General features: G+C 43.3%; 1 protein-coding gene across 1 annotated transcript in view; it reads right to left on the bottom strand.

Moving 5' to 3' along the window:
- Nucleotides 1-26602, bottom strand: part of Rbcn-3A (rabconnectin-3 alpha) — a 185250-nt gene that overhangs the window by 25350 nt on the left and 133298 nt on the right. Inside the window, 6 exon segments of the mRNA XM_069336828.1 lie at nt 9103-9194; nt 12228-12310; nt 12475-12599; nt 13885-14084; nt 15727-15866; nt 22078-22276. Of these exon segments, the coding sequence (XP_069192929.1) occupies nt 9103-9194; nt 12228-12310; nt 12475-12599; nt 13885-14084; nt 15727-15866; nt 22078-22276 (839 nt within the window).

Here is a 26602-nt window from a genome sequence, read left to right as displayed (position 1 = left end):
CCAGTGTATGCCAATACACTACTGCCATGCTCAGCAAACACACAACATTATCATAACCTGAACATTTATAGACTGGGTACTTGTAGACTGTCTAAACTACTCCAGTACAGTAACTGAAGAAATGTTGATGTGCATATATATTCATTCCCACTTATTGAGCTGACTTTGGAGGCAGAAAACCTGAACCTTATTAGCCCTTATGCTGCTCCATTCACTATCTGTAGCTTCCTTGTGTGTGAAAATCACCATATATGATTGACCCTTGTGGGGTTTCAATACTTTTTATGGGCTCCATGTAGGTTATCTTGAGGTTATCTTGAGATGATTTCGGGGCTTTTTAGTGTCCCCGCGGCCCGGTCCTCGACCAGGCCTCCACCCCCAGGAAGCAACCCGTGACAACTGACTAACACCCAGGTACCTATTTTACTGCTAGGTAACAGGGGCATAGGGTGAAAGAAACTCTGCCCATTGTTTCTCACCGGCGCCTGGGATCGAACCCAGGACCACAAGATCACAAGTCCAGTGTGCTGTCCGCTCGGCAGACCGGCTCCCCTCAAAGGTTGGACAGGTTGTCAAAGGTTGTCCAGGTTGGACAAAATAGCTGCACCAATTGAGATTTAAGCAAAATAGATATTTAATATCCAGCAAATAATATTTAATTCCCATTGTTGGGGACAGGAAATGTGTACTTAGCCTTACTGCAGTCCCTGCCCTAGGCCAATTACTGAGTTTCCCCAGGAAGCAACCTACAACAGTTACCTAATCCCACATTAATATTTAACTGCTAAACCAACAGAGACATCAGGTGAAAGGAAATATGCTCCCATTTTGGTCCTGCTCAAGGACTGAACCTGGCTCCCTCAGTTGTGAGCTGAGGATGTAGACCACTGTGTAACCACCTGTATAGTCATTGATCTACACAAATTCAGTCATGGTGTAATTGAGGCCCTATACATAGGGCCTCAATAACATAGGGGGGGCCTGACGGCTGAGCGGGCAGCGCTCGGGATTCAAAGTTCTAAGGGTCCGGGGGTTCAATCCTCGGCAGAGGCGGAAACAAATGGGTCGAGTTTCTTTCACTCTGATGCCCCTGATCACCTAGCAGTAAATAGGTACTTGGGAGTTAGACAGCTGCTACGGGCTGCTTCCAGGGGGTATGTGTGTGTGAAAGAAATCAGTTGATTGATTGACAGTTGAGAGGAGGGCCCAAAGAGCCAGAGCTCAATCCTTGCAAGCACAACTAGGCGAGTACAACTAGGTGAGTACATAATTTAGGATGTGGTATAAAAATTCACATTGAGAAGATGTACACAAGTACATGAGTATGGGGCATAAGAAGCCAGCCCTGACTGGCTGGCCCACTATGCTGTAACTTATAGGTAAGCACCGTACTACAATGTATGTTGCTTTAATGTCAAACGTTATATTTTCGAGTACTCTTTATCCAGTACATTTATAATCATGTAACAAAATTCCTCAAGCTGCAATGATCTTTGCCCCATAAGGTTCTCAATAAGATACTCAGTAGTTGACTGTATCACTGGTGTAAACTCTGGATCATACTATGTGTGTGCACAAAACAAACAACAACATATAATGTAACAGTGGCTTACAGCTTCATACTGTACTGGGAACCACAAGTCACATATCAATTCTTACAAAATAAACTAATTAAAAGACTAAAGGAAACGCCTGAAGTTGAAGCCTGTATGCAATTACTGGTTAGTGAAAATAAAAATGTAAAACACGAAAAGCATCAAACAGTGCGCTAACAAATACACAAAATTCCGAGAAAAGCTCTGAAAGCTGGTGAAATGCAGGCAGTGATAATACTCTGATACTTTATGTACAAATGTATATAAATAACCAAGAAAAGCAACATATACACACACACACACATGAGCCTACTCAGCACACCTTTTAATTGAATTTCATATTCCATACAATAATGAATGTCTTGGGTTCAAGCAAGAATATCAACACATCAAACCTATGAAATTCTTATTAAGCCTTTATCCACTTTCCAAATGGAAAAAACCAGCGTTGAATATAATGAAACGCCATTTTCTGGGTGAGCCCCGGAGGCTCCCTGGGGCTTTCGGGCTAATATACGATACACTAGACTAGGGCAATAGTCAATAGAGTTTAGCCTTCCTGGGACCACGAGCCAGAACTTGGCCCCCCCAAAGAGGCAGAGAGCAATGGCCCATGGAAAACCCCCCCCTGTGGCTGGAGACTTTCCTAATCTGCCACTGACTGGGGTTAGGCACCCAGAAAGGTAGGCATAACAAAACAGACCCCACATGGTAAGAAAATTACAATCAAAAACCGAACTGAGAGGCAGAACTTCCCTAATTCCCAAGGAAACAAGCAAACGTCATACACTGCCTCCGTGCAGCCCCCCACCTTCTGGGAGGGGAATGGGGGAGCCCTAGACCCTATGCGTCAATTATCCAGCAACCTAGACTGGATAGGGCCTCGTGTGGGACTCTGAGAGTCCCACATGAGGCCCAGCCAAGTCCGAACCTTCTTGAGGTTATCTTGAGATGATTTCGGGGCTTTAGTGTCCCCGCGGCCCGGTCCTCGACCAGGCCTCCACCCCCAGGAAGCAGCCCGTGACAGCTGACTAACACCCAGGTACCTATTTTACTGCTAGGTAACAGGGGCATAGGGTGAAAGAAACTCTGCCCATTGTTTCTCGCCGGCGCCTGGGATCGAACCCAGGACCACAGGATCACAAGTCCAGCATGCTGTCCGCTCGGCCGACCGGCTCCCAACCTGGGACGAAACCAGATTGGACTTCCTCCAGTTCACCAGGAACCCAAACTCAGCAAGCTGGGAAAAAACCACACTGCTGGCAAGCAGACAAGCAGACCGGCTGGGAGCCCACACCAACCAATCGTCGAGGTAGGCCAAAACCCAAATCCCTAGCAGATGCAGATGGGTCACTACGACCTGGGTAAGACACATGAATACTCGAGGTACCCGATTCATGCCTAAGGTAAGGCAATGAATGACGTTAGCCTGCCGCCCCAACACGAAACCTGCCAGTCCCTGAACCCCAGATGAATCGGGACATGCCAATACGTGTCCCGGAAGTCTAGAGACACCATCCAAGAACATGGGTCCAAAAGAAGCCAGACCTGGGACAGAGTGGTCATCCGAAAGGTGGAGAAAGAAATCCACGGATTCAGACAGGACAAGTCCAGGATCCAAGTGAGTGAAACAGATCTGGATACTTTGGAAAAGAGAAGGAAGATTAAGAAACAACATACTGTAACGATACTTCCATGTGAATCTAGGAATACAGAGAGATAAGGAAGTTCATCAATCTTGCTACAGTGTAGGAACAAGGAGAAACAAGCGATGAACTAGACAAAAATATTGCGTGCGAGAAAATATTTTGTTTTGAACAGTGCGATGGTGGTGTGACAAACAGCTCAGGCAGAGATGGTCTGTGTACAACACACACAAATACTATAAACTGCCAGACATATCACTGAGCAGAAGCATTATCCTGTAAACCAAAGTGGTTAATATTTAAAATTAAAAGGCAGAACATCACACATATTCCCTCTATTACTATCACCACAAACACATAATCAGCTTCAGGGTAGCAAGTGAAGATAATGAATTACAAGAGTCAGTACTGTACTGTTGTACAAGCTCACATACACACATGTACCTCTACTACTGTCACCACAAGCACACAAGCCAGCTTCAGGGTAGCCAGTGACCATAGTATATCTCTACTACATTCACCACAAATGCCTAACCTGCTTCAGGATAACCAATGAGGACAATGAGTTATGAGAGGAAGTACTGTTGTGGGGCTAACAGATGTATACCTCCACTACTGTCATCAGAACTACATAACCAGCTTCAGGGAAGCCAGTGACATTATATACCTCTACTAGTCATCAGAACTACATAACCAGCTTCAGGGAAGCCAGTGACATTATACCTCCATTACAGTCATCAGAACTACATAACCAGCTTCAGGGAAGCCAGTGACATTATATACCTCTACTAGTCATCAGAACTACATAACCAGCTTCAGGGAAGCCAGTGACATTATACCTCCATTACAGTCATCAGAACTACATAACCAGCTTCAGGGAAGCCAGTGACATTATACCTCCACTACAGTCATCAGAACTACATAACCAGCTTCAGGGAAGCCAGTGACATTATACCTCCATTACAGTCATCAGAACTACATAACCAGCTTCAGGGAAGCCAGTGACATTATACCTCTACTACAGTCATCAGAACTACATAACCAGCTTCAGGGAAGCCAGTGACATTATACCTCCATTACAGTCATCAGAACTACATAACCAGCTTCAGGGAAGCCAGTGACATTATACCTCCACTACAGTCATCAGAACTACATAACCAGCTTCAGGAAAGCCAACAGTACAGTACACATTGTACAACGTGGTATATACTGTACACTAATTCCACTTTGTTTTGGAGAAATTCTAATTTTAAAATATTTAAGTCAAAATTCTAAGGAAACCATGATAAATACAGTATTCTCTCAACCAAACTTACACAAGTTATCTGGTAGTTGAATAATACATCATCAAAGAATATGGTTAAACATATGCAATAATTTATTGTAATGACATTCATGATTAGCATCACCATATAAAATCCTGAGTACCCTGTATATATGAATTTTATTCTATGTTGCTATGCAGAGTGAAGTCTATTGAGCATCTGTTGGCGGCTATCCCTGCAATTCTTATTGTATAGCAATTCTTATGTCAGAATGCGTGCAGTGGTGTCCAACAGTCTAGTTGACTGTACCATCAACCAGTCACAAAACGTTTGCATGCAGATCTTAACCTTTTGTTATACTGCACTAAATATCTCACTTCACAGTTTTTAGGCTGCACATGCTTTAGGCTATGCAGCTGCATGAAGTTAAGAGATGTGTAGATCAATACACCAACCATACACGATACAATACAATTTGGAAGGATATAGTATAAAATGGGCTGTTTCTAATAATGGATTTATGTTAGGAATTTGTAATACATTTTCTGGGCTGGTCCCCTCAGTGGCATCTGTGAGCTTAAGTGCTAGTAATGACACCAGCACTTAATCATATCAAATCATACCAGACCCTTAAGGCTAATGAAGGTTTACTGGCAACTTAGACCAGAATCTGATTTGCTCATGAAGGCAAGAAGATTATGGAGATCAATCCTAAACAGAAGTTGAACACAAACCGAAAACATTTAACTTGGTAGTTGACTGCTCTGACTACTGTGCTACAGGATATAGGTACACGGGTAAGAGTTTCTAGGGCATTGTTAAGTGTGTCTAAAACAATGAGAAAAATCATCCAGAAAGTTTAGGTGAATCTGAGGAAATAAAATGAGGAATACAATACAAGTGATAGGTGGCAATGGGAAAACAACCCTTGATCCAACCCACCTGTGGCTGTCAGCAGGTGGCAACCCAGGTCACCTGGAGTCCCATCCTGGCACCCTCCTCTTTCATACACCTCATACACTACTACACTGTTGGAATGAACCACCCTGCCAGAACCTTTCCATTGCTTCTCAAAAGTAAGTGTTCCATGGAGCAATTGTCTTGTGAGGGGCCACTGCTTTGTTACCGTTTTCTCATTTACACTTTCTTATTGTGTTTATACCACCAGCCTGTGTGATTGTCTCCTGGTTCTTTTTTGGCCTCAACTATTGTCCAGGATTTTCTTCCCAGTTGCCGGCTTGCAGTTTTCTTTCTCCATCCAGAGTTCTCTTCTCTGAGGAGTTTAGGTTCTTCCCTTTGAGGATTAGCTTAATTTGAGTTACCTCACTTCCAGGTAGTGCTTGTCTTCCAAACGAGGCTTGTTGATGGAGAGCTGTAGTAGTTTATAGTCTGTTAGTGTGCATATACACCTTGCCCCGACTTGTGTTGATGCCTTGTACCTATAGTTGAGAGTGCACTTCGACTGCATTAAATTATTCTTTACTGGCCATGGTTTTGAGTGCCTTCCCTCACTGTGTAAAGGTTGATGGGTTTCGGGGCTTCATTATGATGACAACACTTCCGTTCCATCTGGCTTGGTCCACTCTTCATGAAGAACTAGGCTGCCAGATCCCATGCCAAATAAACCCTGCATCTACATGGTTTATTTACCTTTATGCTTCTATTGGTTGGGCTTGTGATGTGTCCCTCATCCAATTTAGAGCCGGATTATATTTTTGGGTTCAGGAGTTCTTCAGTTAGGCGTGCGATGTTTTTGTTAATCAGACTCTGTGTTGCCTATGCCCTTGTGGTGCCAGATATAGGCCTCTGTTTTTGTATCATAAGTTTTATAGGACATTTAATTTTCTCCCATGGCTAGTGGTTAGTTTCACTGTTTCATGCATCGGGAATTTTATGTTCCTGTGGTGGCTGCTACACTGAGTGCTGGTGGACCTTGCTTGGGTTCACCCCATCCTAGTGACAGACCCTTGTCCCTACCTTACTTGTTTGAACCCACTCTCATCTATGATTTTTTGTGTGTGTTTGGACCACAATTTCTTCCAATTCTCGCTCTTGTCAATTCCACCTGTCAGTTTGGTTGGGTAGTTAGTTCAGATATAATGTATCAAAGGTTAGCTTTCCTAATTATCTACACGTTAGGTCACTCTGTCTCTCTTGGCCCTACTCAGACCCTGATTGTGCTGCCTGCCTCCTTTACTTGCAGCATTTTCTCCACAAAATTGTACGGGAGTTTTTTTGTACTATTTTTGGTTCCCATGTGGCCACCTCCTTCCCTACTAATATGGGTTCTCTCACCCTCAACCTTCTGTTATACTGTTGTTTCTCCTGTGCTTGTCTGGCCTTCTATTACTGCTGTTGGCAGCTCCATTATACCCTTTGTGGGGGGCCTTTGCTGGTGTTAGCTTGCTTGCTCACACTTGCAATGAGCTATTGGTTGCTGGTGCCATTTGCCTTTCTTTGGGGGTTATGAGGGGCCACTTTTGCTGGCTATCCATTTTTTTTCGTGCTCTTTGATGCCCCTCTTTGGTGAAGGTCATGGTTAATGGTCAAGGTTGTTTGGAGCGGTTAAGAAGCCGAGAGACTCGAAATGCTTCTAAGAATGGCTGATGACCCATGTCTTGTCATGGGGGGGGGGGGGGGTTTGATCCAAGCACTTTAAGTCTTTTGTTGTTCAGGGTGGGGGTTATCCGTTATCCAACAAGCCTGTTTTGCTTTCTTCTCCTCAAACATTCTTGGAACATTTTCAGGTGTCTGTGAGCATCCGTCTTCTGCTACTGGGTTTCCGGCTACTCATTTTTTTTTCTAGTTTGACCTGCCCTACTATTTGGTTGGCAGTACATGCTGGCTGTGGGTATTACCTGCATTATTTAGCTGGTATCATTTGCCCTCTTGCCTGCATGGTGTTCCTTTCTTCTTCCCTGCTGGGCTGCATTCCCAGGGTTTTCGGCCATTTTGTCTTCTGCTTTTCTCCAGACTTGGGGACCCTCGCCTTTCCTGTGCCCTGCTTTTCTGCCTACTTTTCCCAAGGGTAACCCATTTTCAGTCTTTGTCTAATTGTATGATCTTTCTCTGCAAAGATGTCCTCACCAATGCTCTGTTGTGAGCTTAGGGATGCTACTGATGGGGGTCAAGCCAGATAACAAGTGTTGAATGTAATGAAACACCTCTTTTTGAGCAATCCCTCAAGTAGCTTCAAGTTGTTTCCCTCTGTCATGTGGGACTTAAAGTTCCATACTGGCAGATCTTGAATGAGTCATGGACTGAGACCCAAGATGACATGGTTGCCACCTGGTAGTTGCCAACGAGTTGAGGCAAGAGTTGTACACTCATTGCCAACTATAAATTGCACAGTTTTCCTCATTAATTTTCCTTCTTAAATGCAGCGGTTTGTTTTGCTTTGTCTGGACTTTCAGGATAGTTTTCCTCTGTGTTTGGGTTGATCTCTGATCCCCCATACTTGCCTTTCTATATGGTGTGAACCTGATTCTGATCATGAGTCTCAGTAGGCCTGCATAAGTCCAATGGCCCTATTACAATCTAATGCTTAGTAGTATCAATGCTTTACTTTCGTTGCCATGGCGGGTGACCCGCCGTGCATCTCAAGGTCGGCCGAGCGATGTGCGCTTATTCACCACCAGCCACAAATGTTTATACTCTTTTTAGCTTTCTCACCTCAACTTTTGTGCTACGTCGTTCAATTTGGTATCAAATTGTTCGCAACAGAATGCTGTAAATGGATATTTGCATATAAAAACATATAAGTCTCACTTCCCTATACTTTAGACTCACCGTGCACCACAACGTAGGCTGCGAGCTCACATCACACAAAAATGTTTATACTCTTTTCAGCTTTCTGACCTCAATTTTCATGCTACATTGTTCAATTTGGTATCAAATTGTTCACAATATAATGCTGCAAAGGGATATTTGCATATAAGAACATATATATGTCACACTTTTCAATGCTTTCGACAAAAACTCAATAACCTTTCCCTCATACATCTTTCTTTCAAATGCTTTCGTCATGGATTGGCTCTGTTCTTGATCAGTATCCATCTGGAAGTCAATTTGCAGTGTTTATAAAGTCTGCAACAAGAATTACCTGAGATAAAATAACCAGAAAGGGGAACTTTTTGACTCGAGGGGAGGCTGTGGCTGTCACGAGTGGCTGTCACGAGAACAGTAAGCCTCCAGTGTGGGTTGGCGACGACACAGTGGGGTCAGGATGCCACCTTGGGTATACAGATAATGGGCAGAAGTTGGCATGCATTTAACAAGTCCCATAGTATTCGGACAATAAATGGAATTTCTACAATTTTTTAATTATTGATGCATATTTGTGTCATCCCGCATACTCTGTATTATGGTTCCGTGACAGAATATGCGGCATCAGGCAGCGAAAGTGTTAAACTCCACCAGCTTGTCGAACAAAACTTTTCGATTTTCATTCAATGCCATTTGAAGATAGAAACATTAAAACACTTAGTTAACGAGAAGGAGCTAGAAGAAAGAACTAGGAGCAGCAGCTAGGAGGAGCTACGAGAAGCAGCAGCAAGGAGGAAGAACTGGGAGGATGAGTTTTTGCATGAAACTTACCACATTAGTTCCTCTTCCAGTCTGGCTCATGGAAGATCCCCCCATGCCAGAGAAGTTGATGCTGGATGATGACGACAGATGTCCATCAGCAACTGCATGATAAATACAAACATAGCTTGCACATTATACAATTTTGTTTAGCATCGTAATAGATGACAAGTCATAATAATGTGGCTGAAGATATGATGACCAAACCACATATCAGAAGATGAAGAAACAACGAAGTTTCGGTTCGTCCTGGACCATAATCCCCCACCACTTGATAATGGTCCAGGACGGACCGGAACATTGTTGTTTCTCCATCATCTGGTGTGTTGTTTGGTCATCAGCATCGTAATAGTTAAACTATAAAAATTAGACCTCATCTTCCCACAGTCACTGATAAATACACCACAGCACATTTAAAATAGAAATATACAAATTTAGCAAATTAATGCATTCTGTTGGGTACAGGAAGCCTGTGTATACATTTTAGGCTTGCATTGAGGTCTCCCCAAGGACTATAAGGAAACTTATCCGGACTATAAGGAAAGGACCCCACCCCAGAGAAGCCAGACACCCGGATAAGCAAAATTCTTACCGGGAAAGCTTAAAAATGAGCATTCGCAATGTTTTGTACCAAAACCAATATAATTTGAACTTCCACACACTATAATTAAAAACAACTACTATAATTTAAAACAAACTTCAGCTTACTTCAGGGAGCCAGTCGGCCGAGCGGATAGCATGCTGGACTTGTGATCCTGTGGTCCTGGGTTCGATCCCAGGCACTGGCAAGAAACAATGGGCAGAGTTTCTTCCACCCTATGCCCCTGTTACCTAGCAGTAAAATAGGTACCTGGGTGTTAGTCAGCTGTCACGGGCTGCTTCCTGGGGGTAGAGGCCTGGTCGAGGACCGGGCCGCTGGGACACTAAAAGCCCCGAAATCGTCTCAAGATAACCTCATGAGGTTATCTTCTTCTTCTTGAAAGAGATTATTCTCAATCTCAAATCTCACCTCAAGATATAATCTCAATCTCAAAATATACCAATCTTGATATACTCAATCTCAAGATATACAGAATAATCTCACCTCAAGATATACAGAATAATCTCACCTCAAGATATACAGAATAATCTCACCTCAAGATATACAGAATAATCTCACCTCAAGATATCCAGAATAATCTCACCTCAAGATATACAGAATAATCTCACCTCAAGATATACAGAATAATCTCACCTCAAGATATACAGAATAATCTCACCTCAAGATATACAGAATAATCTCACCTCAAGATATACAGAATAATCTCACCTCAAGATATACAGAATAATCTCACCTCAAGATATCCAGAATAATCTCACCTCAAGATATCCAGAATAATCTCACCTCAAGATATACAGAATAATCTCACCTCAAGATATACAGAATAATCTCACCTCAAGATATACAGAATAATCTCACCTCAAGATATACAGAATAATCTCACCTCAAGATATACATTGTTGCAGTTCATCTTGATTGATGCTGCACATCTTGAAATCAATAATTCTTCAAAATTTATGTAACCTAACTTAAACACTAAAATTACTGCACAATACATGAGCTTGGTAAGGTCAGTTTTGACTGCCAGCTGCTGAAGCTTCACTGGTTGAAGGCTCTTGGCTTACTTGTGAGGCTTCATAGGGTAAGCATCCAGAATGTCAGTGAACCAATACAGACTAGTGCTGGTTTAAAAGATCTGAAGCCTTGAAACCGCCAAAGAAACTCCCCCAAGCAATGTAAACAAATGAGTGAATAATCTCTCAAAACTAATGTGAGCTCGTTAGCACTAATCCCTACCAGTAAGGATTGAAGGATGGGATGGAACTGTCAGGAGAAATACCAAGTCATTACAACTAACCAGTATGTAGCCTTGGAAGGGATCAGGATAAGGATTTGGGATGGGTCCAAGGAGTATGAATGGTGTCCCCCCTTCATAGAAGGAAGGGGGGTGCTCAACCACTTGGACAGCCAGGAATAGAACGCTGACCTGCATGAAGCGAGACTTTCGCTCTATCTCTCTGGGGGAGGAACTCCAGGTCTCTCCCCTAGCCTTCCATGCCAGTTCTGGAGCAGATGTGAGGATCACATACACCAACCTATGAAGACTTCCACTTTTGTTCCAGCAATATTTATTGCACTTGCTGGAAGAAAATACTGAACAATCATGGACCTCTGCTATTCATACAGTATTTTCTAATTGTGCCTATCGCACCTTTATTTTCACTTGTACATTTGTACAAATTCAGATTTATTACACCAGTGAACTAAAGTATTAAAAATGCAGAAAAGGTGCCACTTTTGAAGAATGTGCTCAGGGGGACTGCCCCCCCTCTCCATGGATACACCACTGAATACAGGCGTGATGAGGCCCTGGGTATATTAACTAAATACTGGGCCACCAAAACCCCATACCCAAATATAAGCCCAGGGCATGCTAGCAAAGACCACCATGATTCTAACATACTTATGAACATCATGGGCCTAAGGGTAAACTGCAGGCTGGCTGGACTTAACACTCTGGACAACCTGAGAAACATCATCCTTGGAACAGGGAATAAGGAAGAGTTAACCCACAATGCTCCCACCGAGGCAGATTCAGTGGCACGGAGGCAGTGGCAAAGAGCTACCACTGGGTACAGCACATATTGTACCCTGACCGAACTAATCAAGCATCAATCACGAAAGGACCACTTTAGAAAGCCGCAGACTCATTCTCAGCCAAACAAATGGAGATGGCTGCCTGGTGTTGGTAATCAGTACTAACAAGTTTTAGCTATCTAGAGTGAATTCCTTGATCTGTGGAAATCGTTTGCGGAGTTGTTTGACGATTTTAAGACTTGGGTTTTCTGTAAACCCTTCAGTTGCATATAAAGCTTCACTGACTTTCTGGAGTTTTTTTCAGTAGGGTGGCAGATTGTTCCTCACTCCCTGCACCTCTGTGAAGTGGGGCCAGGTTCTGGGTCTAGTTCCTGGTAAGCCAAGCAGAACTTCCATGATTGATATGACCTTTTAGAATGGAGCAATCTCAGCAGGATAGCTTCAGAGAGCTACAAGTGGGATTCCTCCAGAAATAGCAATACAGAAATAATATACACACCTCCTTTGCTAGGATCCAAAATATTCTTGTCCATAGGAGTGTGTACTACCAAGAAGTTTGAAGAAGGCACACTGTCTGGCTCCCTGAAACAATTAAGATGTATATAGTAATGCTTTCTGTAGTAGTGCCACCTCCAGTCACTGGAAGTGGCACTGCTATATATTAAAAACTCTGGAATAACAAATGGTTTAGTGATAAAATGGAATAATCTCTTACTTGTTAATGATAAAATAGAATAAAATCTTACTTGTTCAGTGATAAGACATCCAATTCACACTCATTAGTGAGCCAACTAGGATGATCCAACAAGAGTGACACGTCCAGTTCTTGCACTTCACGGACAGTTGCAACAGCCATCAAGCCTGCGTTTACCTGAACAAGAACAAATTATTCAATATAAAAGTAAGCACCAGTATTGAATGTAATGAAACACCTCTTGCTGGAGGGACCTTGGTGGCTCCCTATTGCTAGCTGTCATGGGCCCTCCAGGAACAGTCTCTTGTTCCACTATCTAACACTGACCACTAATCTTAAAGTGGTTTCAGTTAATGAGACTGATTCACAGTATTTTTATCTGGGGTTTACCATAAAAGTTTTCTGATTAAAAACACACACATGACCTACTTGAGTGAACACCCAAGGGTCGCGGTATGGAAAGCTCGAAGTGCTTTTCCTAATTTGGGAGGAATAAATGTACAATAAATAACAAAGTGGAAAGTGCATAATGGTGAATGAGCACCTGGCAAACAGACAGAAGCCAAAAAAGAAACAGCAGAAATAGTTTTATTAAAAGAAACAGTGCAGAAGTGCATGGTGAGCAGGACTTTTTCATACAGAGCTATTATATTCATATTAGCATCACTTGTGTAAAACAAACACAGCTGATAGTTGAGAGGCAGGACCAAAGAGCCAAAGCTCAGCCCCCACAAGCACAACTAGGTGAGTACAAAGACAATAATAGTGTCAATCAACATATGACGATAACCGCCGCATCACCCAGGGGGTTATCACTACCTGATGTGACTCGTATCCACCCGCATATTTACTAGGTCTTGGTCATTCCTCCCCGCATCCCCCATCCCTGGCTTTATCAGTCTCCTCAGTCTTCTGGACCACACTACCTTTACTCTCCTCTTCCACCTCCTCTCTCATTTCCCTCTTAAATACCATTCAACCAAAACATCCAGTTTATATAACAATTATTACACATTTTTCAAACATTCGCAACAACAGATCCCTTATTAACATTCAACACAACAGATTCCCTATAAACAGTCTCAACAACAGATCCATTATTAACATTCTCAACAACAGATCCCTTACAAATACTCGACAACAGAGCTTGTATAAGCATTCTACATAACAAGTACTAAAGGGGCCTTATCTCAATAATTGAGCCGCTATAAATATTCTTAAAAAACAGACCCCCCTATAAACATTCTCAAAAGCAGATCCATTATTAACATTCTCAATAACAGATCCCTACAAACATTCTCAACAATATTAGTTTCATAAAACACAAATTTCTCTTGATGTTTCTCTTCATTATTCTATACAGTAATGTTAAATACAGTAGATAAATTTATATATCATAAACATAAAACATCCAAAATGAGTATGAACTGAAGTACACAAAATAGCATGGAATATACAGGACCTTATTGATACAGAAGGCAGTAATGGAGTCCTGTTCCTTATGGATAATTCGAACTGGCTCCAGAGAGTTAATAGAAGAGTCCAACGAAGGGCCACCGTGCTCCGAGGGCTCTTGGTGGTTCTCTGCACCCGTCTCCGAGCCGCCCTCGCCTGTCCCAGAACCATCCACTCCATCACCCACATCACTCATAGCATCTTCCCCTACAAATGGTAAATTGGAAAATATATATATAATTTGTATTTGCAATTTTGGAAAAGTTATATCTGCAAACATAGTCAATGACTTGTAAAGTACTGAAACTGGGAGGCACCTCAGAGCATATTAAAACTAACTTGCTTGGGGCATCCTTGAGTTGGTTCTGAGGATCGATGTCTCCGCAGCCTAGTCAATCAGGCTGTTAGACATTGTTGCATGCAGTCTGACATAAATCACAGCCTGACTGATCAAGTATCTCTCAAAGATATTTATCATGATTCCTGTTCCCTTTTGATCCTTCTTGAATGCCAAAAGATGCTGGTTAGTTAAGACCCTAATATTGTTTGTAAAATTAGTCCTCATTCAGTCTGTGTTTGCTGTACTGCCAAATCAATTAGTAACGTAATTGAGTTGACCTGGTAGGACTTTACCAATTCCTACCAGGTCATAATGCACCAGTGCTATATGAGGAATGGCAAATTCGTTACAGAGATTATCTTCACAGACAAATATGCAATAACCTGTGAAAATAGAGCACTCAAGTCCACAGCTGACACCTGGTTGGACATATCACCGTGCTGACAATGATGAACTTGACAACAGACTTGAGAGAATTTCATCAATGTTATATTTTGTTTGGCCTAATTGCTGCCACATGGAACAGGGTCAAAGCCCCTACACAACCGGATGAACAGACCTGAAGGGAGCAGGGTCTAAAACTCGCGGAAAAAGTATGTGCCCTTTTACATCATCGCTACTCTTTTTAAGCCCATCAAACCTATAAACACCCAACCTATCTTATCCTAACCTATCTTATCCTAATCTATTTTATCTTATCCTAACCAAAATAAGAGAAAATATTATGTGCTATATATGGTTTGTGATGTCACTATAACATTGTAATGTTCATGCTGGTATAGGTTTTAGTTTCAACTGCCTGAGAGTGGCACTTGAACAACCTATCCTCTCAACAAATACATCTCATTTTGTATGCTATGGTCCCGAATGTACAAAATTAAAGGGTACTATGAAAAGGAGCGTAGGTTAGATGGGTGAGCGTGTGTTCACATGCTTTAGTACCCGTTATTTTGAATGTTGTGGCAAATCAAGAGAACAAGTGGGGGTATAAACCTTATTGCCCAAGGGGTGGTAAGGAGCCTCAGCCCAACAGAGAGTTAAGTCACATGACTACCAAGGTATACCTGTACCCATGTTCTCTAATACGTAGTAATAGTGCAGAAACCCATGCGTCTACTGCCACCAAGTGACGAAACAAGTGTCGTGTTCTTTCTTTAGCACAGTGGTCTACATCCTTGACTCACAACCAAGGACTCGAGTTCAATCCCCAAGCAGAACAGAAAATGGTTGGGCATGTTACCTTTCACCTGATGCCTGTATTCACCTGCAGTAAAATAACTATCTGGGAGTTAAACAACTGTTTTGGGTTTCATCCTGGGAAAAGTCGGTGGTTAGCCAATGGGGTGACCTAAATAAGTTTAAGTAGACTTCCAAAACACTGACAACCATTAAAGTCTAATGATCTTTCCTGTGTAGCGGGAAAAGAGGGAGCACGGAGGTGGAGAATTGCAGCAAAAAGAACTAAAATTAGAATAAGCTTTACTAGTAAGCTTGACATCTCCTGCTTACCTTGCTCTGCATACTGGGCAGGTTCAGGTGTAGGTCTCTTGCGGCCAAAGATATACCTCACAAAAACATCTTGAACTTCCTCCTGCCTGACGAGGTAATTCCACAACCGCGCCACCGACTTCACGCCCTTCTTGTTACGGCTGTGATGACAGAATTAATTATTGTATAACACACACTCAAATTATTGAAAACATGCATGAAACTAATATTGGACACCAAACTTTTCGGACCCCAAGTAATACACTTTCAAGAACATAAACATTATGTATATTATTATAACAACATACTGTATTCAGTACTGCATTGTACTGTACAGAATTACTCTTAATTACAAAAAATATATTACATGCATAAAGACCTTATCATTGCTCTGTTCCCCACTGTCTCCCCACACATCAGCTCGGTGAAAAACATTGAAGTGATGAGTGTAATAAAACTAGCCAAAGGATGCAAATGCTCTTCCACACCAAGTTTTTCCCTCAGAGAAGCAATCAGAGATCAACCCACTAATTAGGTGAACTGCCATTAATCCTTAAAGTGCGCATCACGTCATATGACGTGCTGGACGTTGTTCCAGTAAACTGCGCATCACGTCATATGATGTGTTGGAGTACTACGCAAGATTTAAACAGCCCGCGGATACATGGGGTTCACCACACCTTCATCAGGGCTCTTGTAAACAGACGCCATTTTTTAAAAAAATCGTGGGCCAAACTCCCGGGTGTTATTGGCCTCAGTATTGAGTGAGCAACCAAGCCTGACGCACGCAGCATGAGCTAACAGCACTGCTGTTCAGCTTGTGACCACAGCATCGCCTAAAAATGCCAAATTATACTTGTTCATGCTATTATGTAGCGATGATATTATTACAGAAGACCCCTGACTGTGATAAAACTGACCAGGGTTCTGATAATAGCAGGATTGTGGTGATATTTAGCGCTGTGCGCCATGGAAGGAGGTGTAATGCTGTGAGAGGGAGGGTGGTGGCGATGTCTTTTGACTGTGTGTGGCCACCTTTTATTGACTGCACTCACCATACCAGCTTAGTGGTTCGCTATGGTGAACACAAATGTAGACACTTATATATAACGTGCGTATAGAGGGTATAAACAGCAAGAGAAGGTTTGGAGCCGCCATTTTGGTGAGGGCGGTGGCGTCGTCTGCACGACGCCACCGTACAGACGACGGTGTTGTTTACTGGTTACCACGATGGTCTTTGGGCACCATACCAGTTTATTTGTACAAGTATGATGAATAAAGCAAGTAGATATTTATATATAATGTGTGTATATAGCGTAATAACACCACACAGTATTGTTGGAGGAGAAATATTAGTGCGTCTGGCCTTGAGGGCGGCCGCCGATCAGCTGACTGTGTGAGTAGCCACATCTCTGTGCCTTTACTCACCATACAATCTTAGATGTACAGTTATGGTGAACAAAACATGTAGATACTTATATATAACGTCTGTATATAAGATATATAGCGTAATAACACCACACAGTATTGTTGGAGGAGAAATATTAGTGCGTCTGACCTTGAGGGCAGCCGCCGATCAGCTGACTGTGTGAGTAGCCACATCTCTGTGCCTTTACTCACCATACAAGCTTAGATGTACAGTTATGGTGAACAAAACATGTAGATACTTATATATAACGTCTGTATATAGTGAATTAGAGCAAAAACATTATTGTGGGAGGAGAATGAGGGTGAGTCAGATGACTGGAGGGAGGGCGGGAGTGGCTGGCTGGTACACGGCGGTCACTCCTCATTACTTTTTGAATCATAATAGCTACTTAGCGGTTCGTTATAGTGAACAAAACATGCAAATACTTATATATAACCTGTGCTTATAGTGTAATAACCGACAAAGTATTTGTTCACTGATTGATGAACATAATTGAATCAACAATATGCACACCATATTTTTGAGTACACCAACGATTCACTCATTTAATTATATAAATATATCAAACTACACACTATTGAATAATATTACAGCAAAAAAAGTATGAAAAATCAATCAGAGACATTGAAATAATTCGGTAATTATCTCTTTGTGGCAACTCTGGCCTGACAGCTTGCGAGCAACAGACCGCCTGGGACGCACGCTGAGTCAGCGCCTATAATATGCCAGACTTCCCAGCCCTATAGCGGGCAATATATGCCACTTACGATTTTTTTATTATTTTTCCCGTGATCAGTGAACACAAATTAACAGGTTAGAAAGAAAAAATAATTTTTTTTTTTTTCAAAATGACCTGCGCCTGTGGGGATGGCAGGATATTAAACCCCGAGTATGTTAAGGGTTAACACACACACAACTAACTACTACACCCAATTCCAAAAGAAAGCACTACTGAAACAGGGGGAAGGACTGGCGGCATCCAACCAAAGTAGAGCCAGAAAACTTCCTAGTAGTACAGTTGTTAAATTCTGGTGGCTAATGATCTTTGCTAGAAGCAACAGGTAAAATGCTTTGAAACTGGAGCTGTTTCTAAGGAAACAAAGAGATACTTGAATGTTGGACCAAGTTATAACAAGTCATAGTGGAATAACTCCCGAGACCCCTCTCCGGGTAAGCTCCATCAACCCAACCCGTTCTCACACTTTCGTATAGTCAATATTGACTTATTAACCCTTAACATGCTCGGGGTCTAATATCCTGCTATCCACACAGGCGCATGTCATTTTGAAAAAAAAAAAAATTTTTTTTTTTTGCTAATCTGTTAAGTTCTGTTCACTGATCACGGGAAAAATAAAAAAAAAATTCTATTGTACTTACTTTTGTTGCAATAGAGCCGAGAAGCTCTGCGATGACGTCACAATCTGCATGGTCGCTCATGCAGTACACGCCCGGGAGATGTTGCGCGCGGTCCTCAAACAGCCAGAGTTGCCACAAATATATTTTCGCGCTATTTATTTACAATGTCTAAGCGCATTTTATCTAATTTTTTTTCACTAATTGTGTTTCAAATACTGTTTGAACATATTTTGTATCAATAATTGTTGCATATTTGAGTATACACAGGCGCACACAAATGTTTTCAATTACGGCAATATAATATGTCATTACAGTCTATTATATTATATGTTCTGCTTATATGTTTACATATTTACACACTCGCACACGCTATACACACTTTGAAGCACACTTAGAAGATTTCTAGACTGTGGTAGTCATTGAAGCAGTCGACAGCACATAATGGGATACCACACGTTTCACACCATGTTTGCACAAGCTTCCGCTTCTTGTCTCTACGTGTCGTTGTTTTACACACCAAGCAATCACGTTGGGCTATTGCACGCTTCACACCAGGTGGCAAATACTTAAGTTTGTGTGCTAGGAAGCCTTCAGTGTGAGCGAGGCGTGGAGTACCAGCATGCTGCAACAGTGGGTTTATGATGGGCCGCTGAATACCTGGGACATCTTTTGCAAACTTTCCTAATAACTGTATTGCAGCATCAAATACAAAGTCACGGAAAGTGGGCTTACGTCCAGTTCTCACAAGGTACATGTTGAAACAGTTCAGCATGCTCATGTCCACAAGATGGAAGAACACTTTTTTCGTCCACCTACATGTCTTCCGCACACACTCTGCAGTGCCAATCATCATGTCTGATTTATCAATCAACCGCATGTTGATATTATAGTCTAAAACACAGTCTGGCTTATATAGTGGTGCGTTTGTTTTATGGCTCACTTTCCCACTGTTCACCATTGTTCCATCATGAATTGTTGTCAACAAGTTCACCTCTCTTTTGTCTTTCCACCGAACTGACAGAATGTTATCACTTTTCCTTCTCTGACACTCACCAACTGCAATGTCGTTGTCAAACACAGGCATTTCCCTTCGTTGTGGCTTTACTGTACCAACCAATCCGGTTCTATTTTCTAGCAAGAATCGAGCTAGCAAGGGACTTGTATAGTAATTATCTGTGTATAAAATGTGTCCCTTGTTCATCCACGGAGCCATGATGGTCTTCACTACACTCCCCGAGAATCCATGTTCGTCGTTACCGGGAATGTCTACATCACTAGCCGAGTACAGAATCATGTGTAACACGTATCCTGTCTCACAATCACAAAGAACAAAAAATTTCAGGCCAAATCGGTTTCGTTTTGAGGGAATGTACTGTTTGAATGGAACACGTCCCTTGAAAAGTATGAGAGATTCATCAACCACCAGCTTCTGTGCTGGTACGTAAAAATCTCTGAATTTTCCAATAACATCGTTCATGTAGTGCCTCACTCGCCACAGTCTATCATCAGGTGTTCGGTCCTGAACACTTCCAAAATGTAGACACCTGAGGAGTATCTGAAACCTGTCTCGTGACATATATTTCCCGAATAAAGGTGTTGGTATTGTCTTGTCCTTGCTCCAATAGTCATTTATTGCATGTTTGTGACAGTGCTTCATCAACAAACAGAGTGCCAAAAACACATACATTTCCGCCACTGTGGTATTTTTCCAACGCTGCAGTCGTGAAAATTCTGTGATTTCCCTCTCAATCAGGTAAGCAGCATGCAGGTTCGTTTGGTGTACAATGTATTCCATGAGTGGTTCATCATAGAATGCTGTAAAATATTCCATCTCAGCCATGTCCTCACCTTGATTAGGGAAAAGGTTTGTAATCCCTACATCTTTATCGTCAAAGTGAGGAATATTAGGAATAAAATCGTCACCATCACTCCACTCAAGTACACCAGGCGTCCTGCGAGATGCAGAGGAAAGACGGCGAGGAAGCGATGCATACCGGCGACCAGGAGCTGAATACCGTCTGCGAGAAGCACGGCGGCTACGTGCACGTGAGGTGGGTGCACGTGAACACGAGGGTCTTGGTCCCTCATGTGGTGCCATGCGGTGGCGCTTGGCTGGGCGAGATGCTGCTGACGCGACAATTTCTCGCCCAGTTACACCACTGGTACCAGCCACAGGCTCAATAAAACTTTGATCTGAGTCACTAAACCCAGAAAAGGAGTCACCTCCCTCTGACTCGTCACCCTCAAACAGAAAATATCCACAGGAACTGTGAGGTCGTGGTAGAATTGGGGTAGAAAATGGGCGAGGAGGCATGGGAGAGCGTATAGGCCTCGCCATGGCATGGCGGTCATTCTCACTTTCACTGCTGCTGCTACTATCTCCCGACAACTGTGTATAATCCTCATCGTTGTCTGAATCGTCAAACACACTTTCTTCACCTTCAGAGAATAATTCGTGGGCTATTTGCTCTGGGGTGAGGGACTGAGTGATGCGTGCTCGTGAGGCGTTTGACTGTGCGCTCGCCATGGTGACTCTCGCTAAACTGAGGCCTCCCATGCCATCGGAGCGTGAGCTGGATTTTTTTTCAAAATGGCCACTGTTTACTAGAGCCCCTGGGCAGCGTATGGGACCCCCAGCTACACCGCGGGCCATTCAAATCGTGCGCGGTACCCATACACTTCATATGAAGTGAAGCGCAGTTGACTGGTAAAACGATTTACACTTCATATGAAGTGATGCGCATTTTAAGGGTTAAATAAGTGCATATGTGACATACTAATTTATTGTGACTATTTTAGTTTACCTCGAAAAGCTTCATAGAAAACACCGACCTTACCTAACCTTCTTAGTATGTTAATATAAGCATCTTATTACTTCGTAATTACAATTATTACTTAACCTATTATAGGTATAGGTTAAGTAATAATTGTAATTACAAAGCAATAAGATGCTTATCTTAACATACTAAGAAGGTTAGGTAAGGTCGGTGTTTTCTATGAAGCTTTTCAAGGTAAACTAAAATATTCACAATAAATTAGTATGTCACATATGCACTTATTTAATAAGTCAATATTGACTGTAAGAAAGTGTCTTACAGAAACTATCAACCATAAGCCCCAAAGTGTGGACAAACCCTAGGTGGAAAGTTGGAGACTTATCTGTGCAATGTTTCTGGTTACTGCAGAAGCCATCTAGAGTATCAGTCTAAGCCCTGAAAGGCTTGGCCAATAGCCCAACTCCTGAGTCTTGATCTCAGGAGTGCAACAGCAGTAACCTAGAGAAGCTACTAAAGGGGCCTACCCTTTAGGTCTCTTTAGTAGCAATCTCTAGGTTACTGAAATATGACTGAAATTTTGTTCAGCTATAATATATAAGGATTAAGCCAGGTCTGGATTATTCAACAGGCCAAGTAGTGCATGGCCTAGGGCCCCACCAGCTGTCTACATGTATACTTAATCTTTGAATAGCCACACTGACTAGAAGGCTACTGACTACACTGCCCATTTAACTGTCTTGGCCTAGGGCCCAAAAAGAGTTAGATCCGGCCCTGGAATAACCCTCAAAATAAAACTATGTTAATACTCACACAAATGGTGTATTATGAGTCTCTAGCAAGCCTCGATACTTCAAAATAGCCGGGCCGACAACTTGAGACTCGGCAAAGCATCCAGGAATGTACTCTGGTGGAGGACCTTTCTTGCTTTCGATGTGTGTCACGAGGGCAGCGAGCCACTGGTCTAGACTCCGCAAGATGGAATGTAGCAGTGGACTTTGCATCGGTAGCTCTGAATAAATAATTGGATTTAACACAGGTTTATTAGTGAATAATTATAACATAACGCTTTACAAGTATAAACTTTCATGTATTCCCCTCAGTTTGATATAAAGTGGATACAGTCAAACCTGTGCATAAATAAAGTAGCATAAGGCTACTTACAGAATTTGGAGAGGCCTTCATAAACAGAAGACCTTTAAGAGAGATGCCTGGTCCATAACCACTAGAGGTGCACAATGAAATCCTGTTTCAGTCATCTGAACATTCATCATGTTCTGCTCTCTTAATGTATTTACACATAAATAATTGTCAAATTCTAGCGCTAGTCGTTGCTAGCAACAGGTGGATATTCTGTGGCTGCTAGCAACAGGTAGATATTCTGTGACTGCTAGCAACAGGTAGACATTCTGTGACTGCTTGCAACAGGTGGACATTTTGTGACTACTAGCAACAGGTGGATATTCTGTGGCTGCTAGCAACAGGTGGACATTCTGTGGCTGCTAGCAACAGGTGGACATTCTGTGGCTGCTAGCAACAGGTAGATATTCTGTGACTGCTAGCAACAGGTAGACATTCTGTGACTGCTTGCAACAGGTGGACATTTTGTGACTACTAGCAACAGGTGGATATTCTGTGGCTGCTAGCAACAGGTGGACATTCTGTGGCTGCTAGCAACAGGTGGACATTCTGTGGCTGCTAGCAACAGGTAGATATTCTGTGACTGCTAGCAACAGGTGGACATTCTGTGACTGCTTGCAACAGGTGGACATTTTGTGACTACTAGCAACAGGTGGATATTCTGTGGCTGCTAGCAACAGGTGGACATTCTGTGGCTGCTAGCAACAGGTGGACATTCTGTGGCTGCTAGCAACAGGTGGACATTCTGTGGCTGCTAGCAACAGGTGAACATTCTGTGGCTGCTAGCAACAGGCAAACATTCTGTGACTACTAGCAACAGGTGGACATTCTGTGACTGCAACAGGTGGACATTTTGTGACTGCTAGCAACAGGTGGACATTCTGTGACTGCTAGCAACAGGTAGACATTCTGTGACTGCTAGCAACAGGTGGACATTCTGTGACTGCTAGCAACAGGTGGACATTCTGTGACTGCTAGCAACAGGTAGATATTCTGTGGCTGCTAGCAACAGGTAGATATTCTGTGGCTGCTAGCAACAGGTGGACATTCTGTGGCTGCTAGCAACAGGTGGACATTCTGTGGCTGCTAGCAACAGGTGAACATTCTGTGGCTGCTAGCAACAGGCAAACATTCTGTGACTGCTAGCAACAGGTGGACATTCTGTGACTGCTAGCAACAGGGTGGACATTCTGTGGCTGCTAGCAACAGGGTGGACATTCTGTGACTGCTAGCAACAGGGTGGACATTCTGTGGCTGCTATCAACAGGCGAACATTCTGTGGCTGATAGCAACAGGCGAACATTCTGTGGCTGATAGCAACAGGTGAACATTTTGTGGCTGATAGCAACAGGTGGACATTTTGTGGCTGATAGCAACAGGTGGACATTTTGTGGCTGATAGCAACAGGTGGACATTCTGTGGCTGATAGCAACAGGTGGACATTCTGTGGCTGATAGCAACAGGTGGACATTTTGTGGCTGATAGCAACAGGCGGACACTCTGTGGCTGATAGCAACAGGCGAACATTCTGTGGCTGATAGCAACAGGTGGACATTCTGTGGCTGATAGCAACAGGTGGACATTTTGTGGCTGCTAGCAACAGGTGAATGCTGTGTGTGGCCACTATGACAGGTCTGACATTAATAACCCATTTTAAAATGAATTGAGGAAGCCTTCTTAGATAATTATATGTAAAACTTCTAGAGTATGTTAATTAACTGATATTTAGATTTCAAATAGGAAATAAAGTGTTAATATTCCTTGATACATTAGACAAAGATACTGCAAACAGTACTGTATGTGCAAATCTAAACTATTTGTGCAATACAGCAATGAAGCTGATGTGACTAAATACAAATAGCAAATTTATACTCAGCATTTTAGTCGTAAACAATACATAAAATAAACCAGCGTTGAATGTAATGAAACACCATTTTTTGGGTGAGCCCCGGAGGCTCCCTGGAGCTATCGGACTGATATGCGATATTTTAGTCTAGTCAATTGAAGTTCATCCTACTAGGGACAACGACCAGAACCTGGCCCCCCTCAGAGAGGCAATGGGAGCAATGGCCTATGGAAAACCCCATGTACTTGAGGGCATTCCATGTCTGCCATCAACTGGGGTTAGCACCCAGAAAGATAAGCATAACAAAACAGACCCCACTTGGTAAGAAAATTGCAAGCGAAGACCAAACAGAGAGGTAGAAGTCCCCCCAATCTAAAGTACAAGCAAACGTCACACACTGCCGCTTGTCTGCGCAGCCCTTGTCCTTGTCTCCCCTTCCTCTTCAGGGAAGGGGAGAGCCCCGGACCCCTAGCATCAGCTACTCAGCATCTCCAGTTTGGAGGCTGACCGACCAGGAAGCCTCTGGGGCTCATCAAGAAAATGGGGTTTCATTACATTCAACACTGGTTTTCTGTAGGGAGCCCCTTTGGCTCCCTGGAGCTACCTAACCAAAGACAAGTAAAAGAGGGATTTACTGGGAGGTGGCCGCCACTCGCTCCTCAATTCGAGTCGAGTCAGGTTGAAACAACTGGCTGCAACCTGCAACCCAAAGTGACACACGAACAACCAGGACCAGGAATGATGACCAAATAATGGGTGGGCCAGGACCCAGTTCGACCTCCAAAATCCCTGCGCCTGAATATCAGCCCAAGACATGTAACCAGCACTCAATGCCTCCACATCTTCCTTAAGCCAGTCTAAGGAGAACTTAAGAAGGGCAAAGAAGCTCAAGACTGAAGCCAAATAAACCCCACCCCGACGCCGAAACCCTCAGACCTTTGGGAGGCGGGAGCACAGGGAGGGGGGCTTTTGCAGGGCGAACCACCCCAACCAGGGAAAGACTTGGAAGCGCGGATGGAACCAAAGTTGAAGCGACTAACACTCCCAAGTCCGGGTTCCTATAACCAAAACGAGGCAGCCTCGGAGCATCCGGGTGGGCAACCAACCTAACACGTTGCAGCAACCTAAACCTAGCTGCAATGCCGACGCTGCCTATACCCGAACCTCAGTGTCTAGAGAATGAGTAAATTGGAGTGCGAGCAGAGAACATGACTCGTAAGACTCCAGGTCAAAGGAGTTATTGACCCAGCAGGCAGCATGATGGAGACACAACAGGTGACTGTCACCCTGAGACAAGGGCACAGAGCAACTTCAAACTTGCACAAGGGGAGCTAGAACTCAAAAGACGCATCCATTGGTCAAATGAGCCCCAATGGTGATTTCCAGGGCCCACAGGCTGACTGCAACGAGAAGCCCAGGCCAATTACTGCAAAACCGGTTAGGTCCAAACTAACAAGGGAAAACTGCTAAAGCTGAACCCTTGCAACTTGTACAATCGCGGGGGCCTAGAAGGGGGCCATCAAAATAACAGAAGTGGACCAATAGCCAAACATGGCAGACCCCCTCCAGGCTAGGAAAACAAATAGAAAATAAAAACCCGCAAAAGTACAATGTCCCGAGAAGGAACAGAAACTGGCCACCGCGTAGGTAGGCAAGCAGCACAGTACCTTGCGCCCCTATCATCAAACAATTCCACTTTCTACCCAAGGCCAAAGAAATGTCATAAAAACCCCAGTTAGCCTCAAAGGCGGGGTAATTGCCGAGTAGTGAAGACCCTCTAAGGAAGTGGTTCCTGAAAGCTCTATAGAAGAGAACCATAGAACTCAAGGGTAATACTCACAGGGCACTTAGGGAAGGTAGCCCTAAGCACATGCAGCCCAAGTACTCAAGTTTTTCCTGGCCACCGCATCACACACAGCTAAACACACCACTAAAGTACGCAACTGCCAAGAAACTGAGGCCAGAGTCGACGACCGCCTCACATTGCATCGTCCAACAAACTGGTGTTGTTGAGTAGCCAGGGCGGCGGGGGGAGGTTGTCTGGGGAGGGGAGGTTTGCGCAGACAAGCGACATGGCGGCGGGGTGTGACGTTAACTTGTTTGCTTGTTCTTTAGGCTGGGGGAATTCTACCTCTCTGTTCGGTCTTTGGTTGCAATTTTCTTACCAAGTGGGGTCTCTTTTGTTATGTTTATCTTTCTGGGTACTACACCTGGTTGATGGCAGACATGGAATGCCCTCAAGTACAAGGGGTTTTCCATAGGACATTGCTCCCATTGCCTCCCTGAGGGGGTCAGGTTCCGGTCGTTGTCCCCAGTAGGCTGAATTCCAATTGACTGATGCCCCAGACTAAT

This window comes from Procambarus clarkii, chromosome 37 (assembly GCF_040958095.1).
Source record: "Procambarus clarkii isolate CNS0578487 chromosome 37, FALCON_Pclarkii_2.0, whole genome shotgun sequence".
NCBI lineage: Eukaryota > Metazoa > Arthropoda > Malacostraca > Decapoda > Cambaridae > Procambarus > Procambarus clarkii.
Note: the sequence above shows the minus strand (reverse complement) of the source record. Positions and strands in the feature narration are given on the sequence as shown.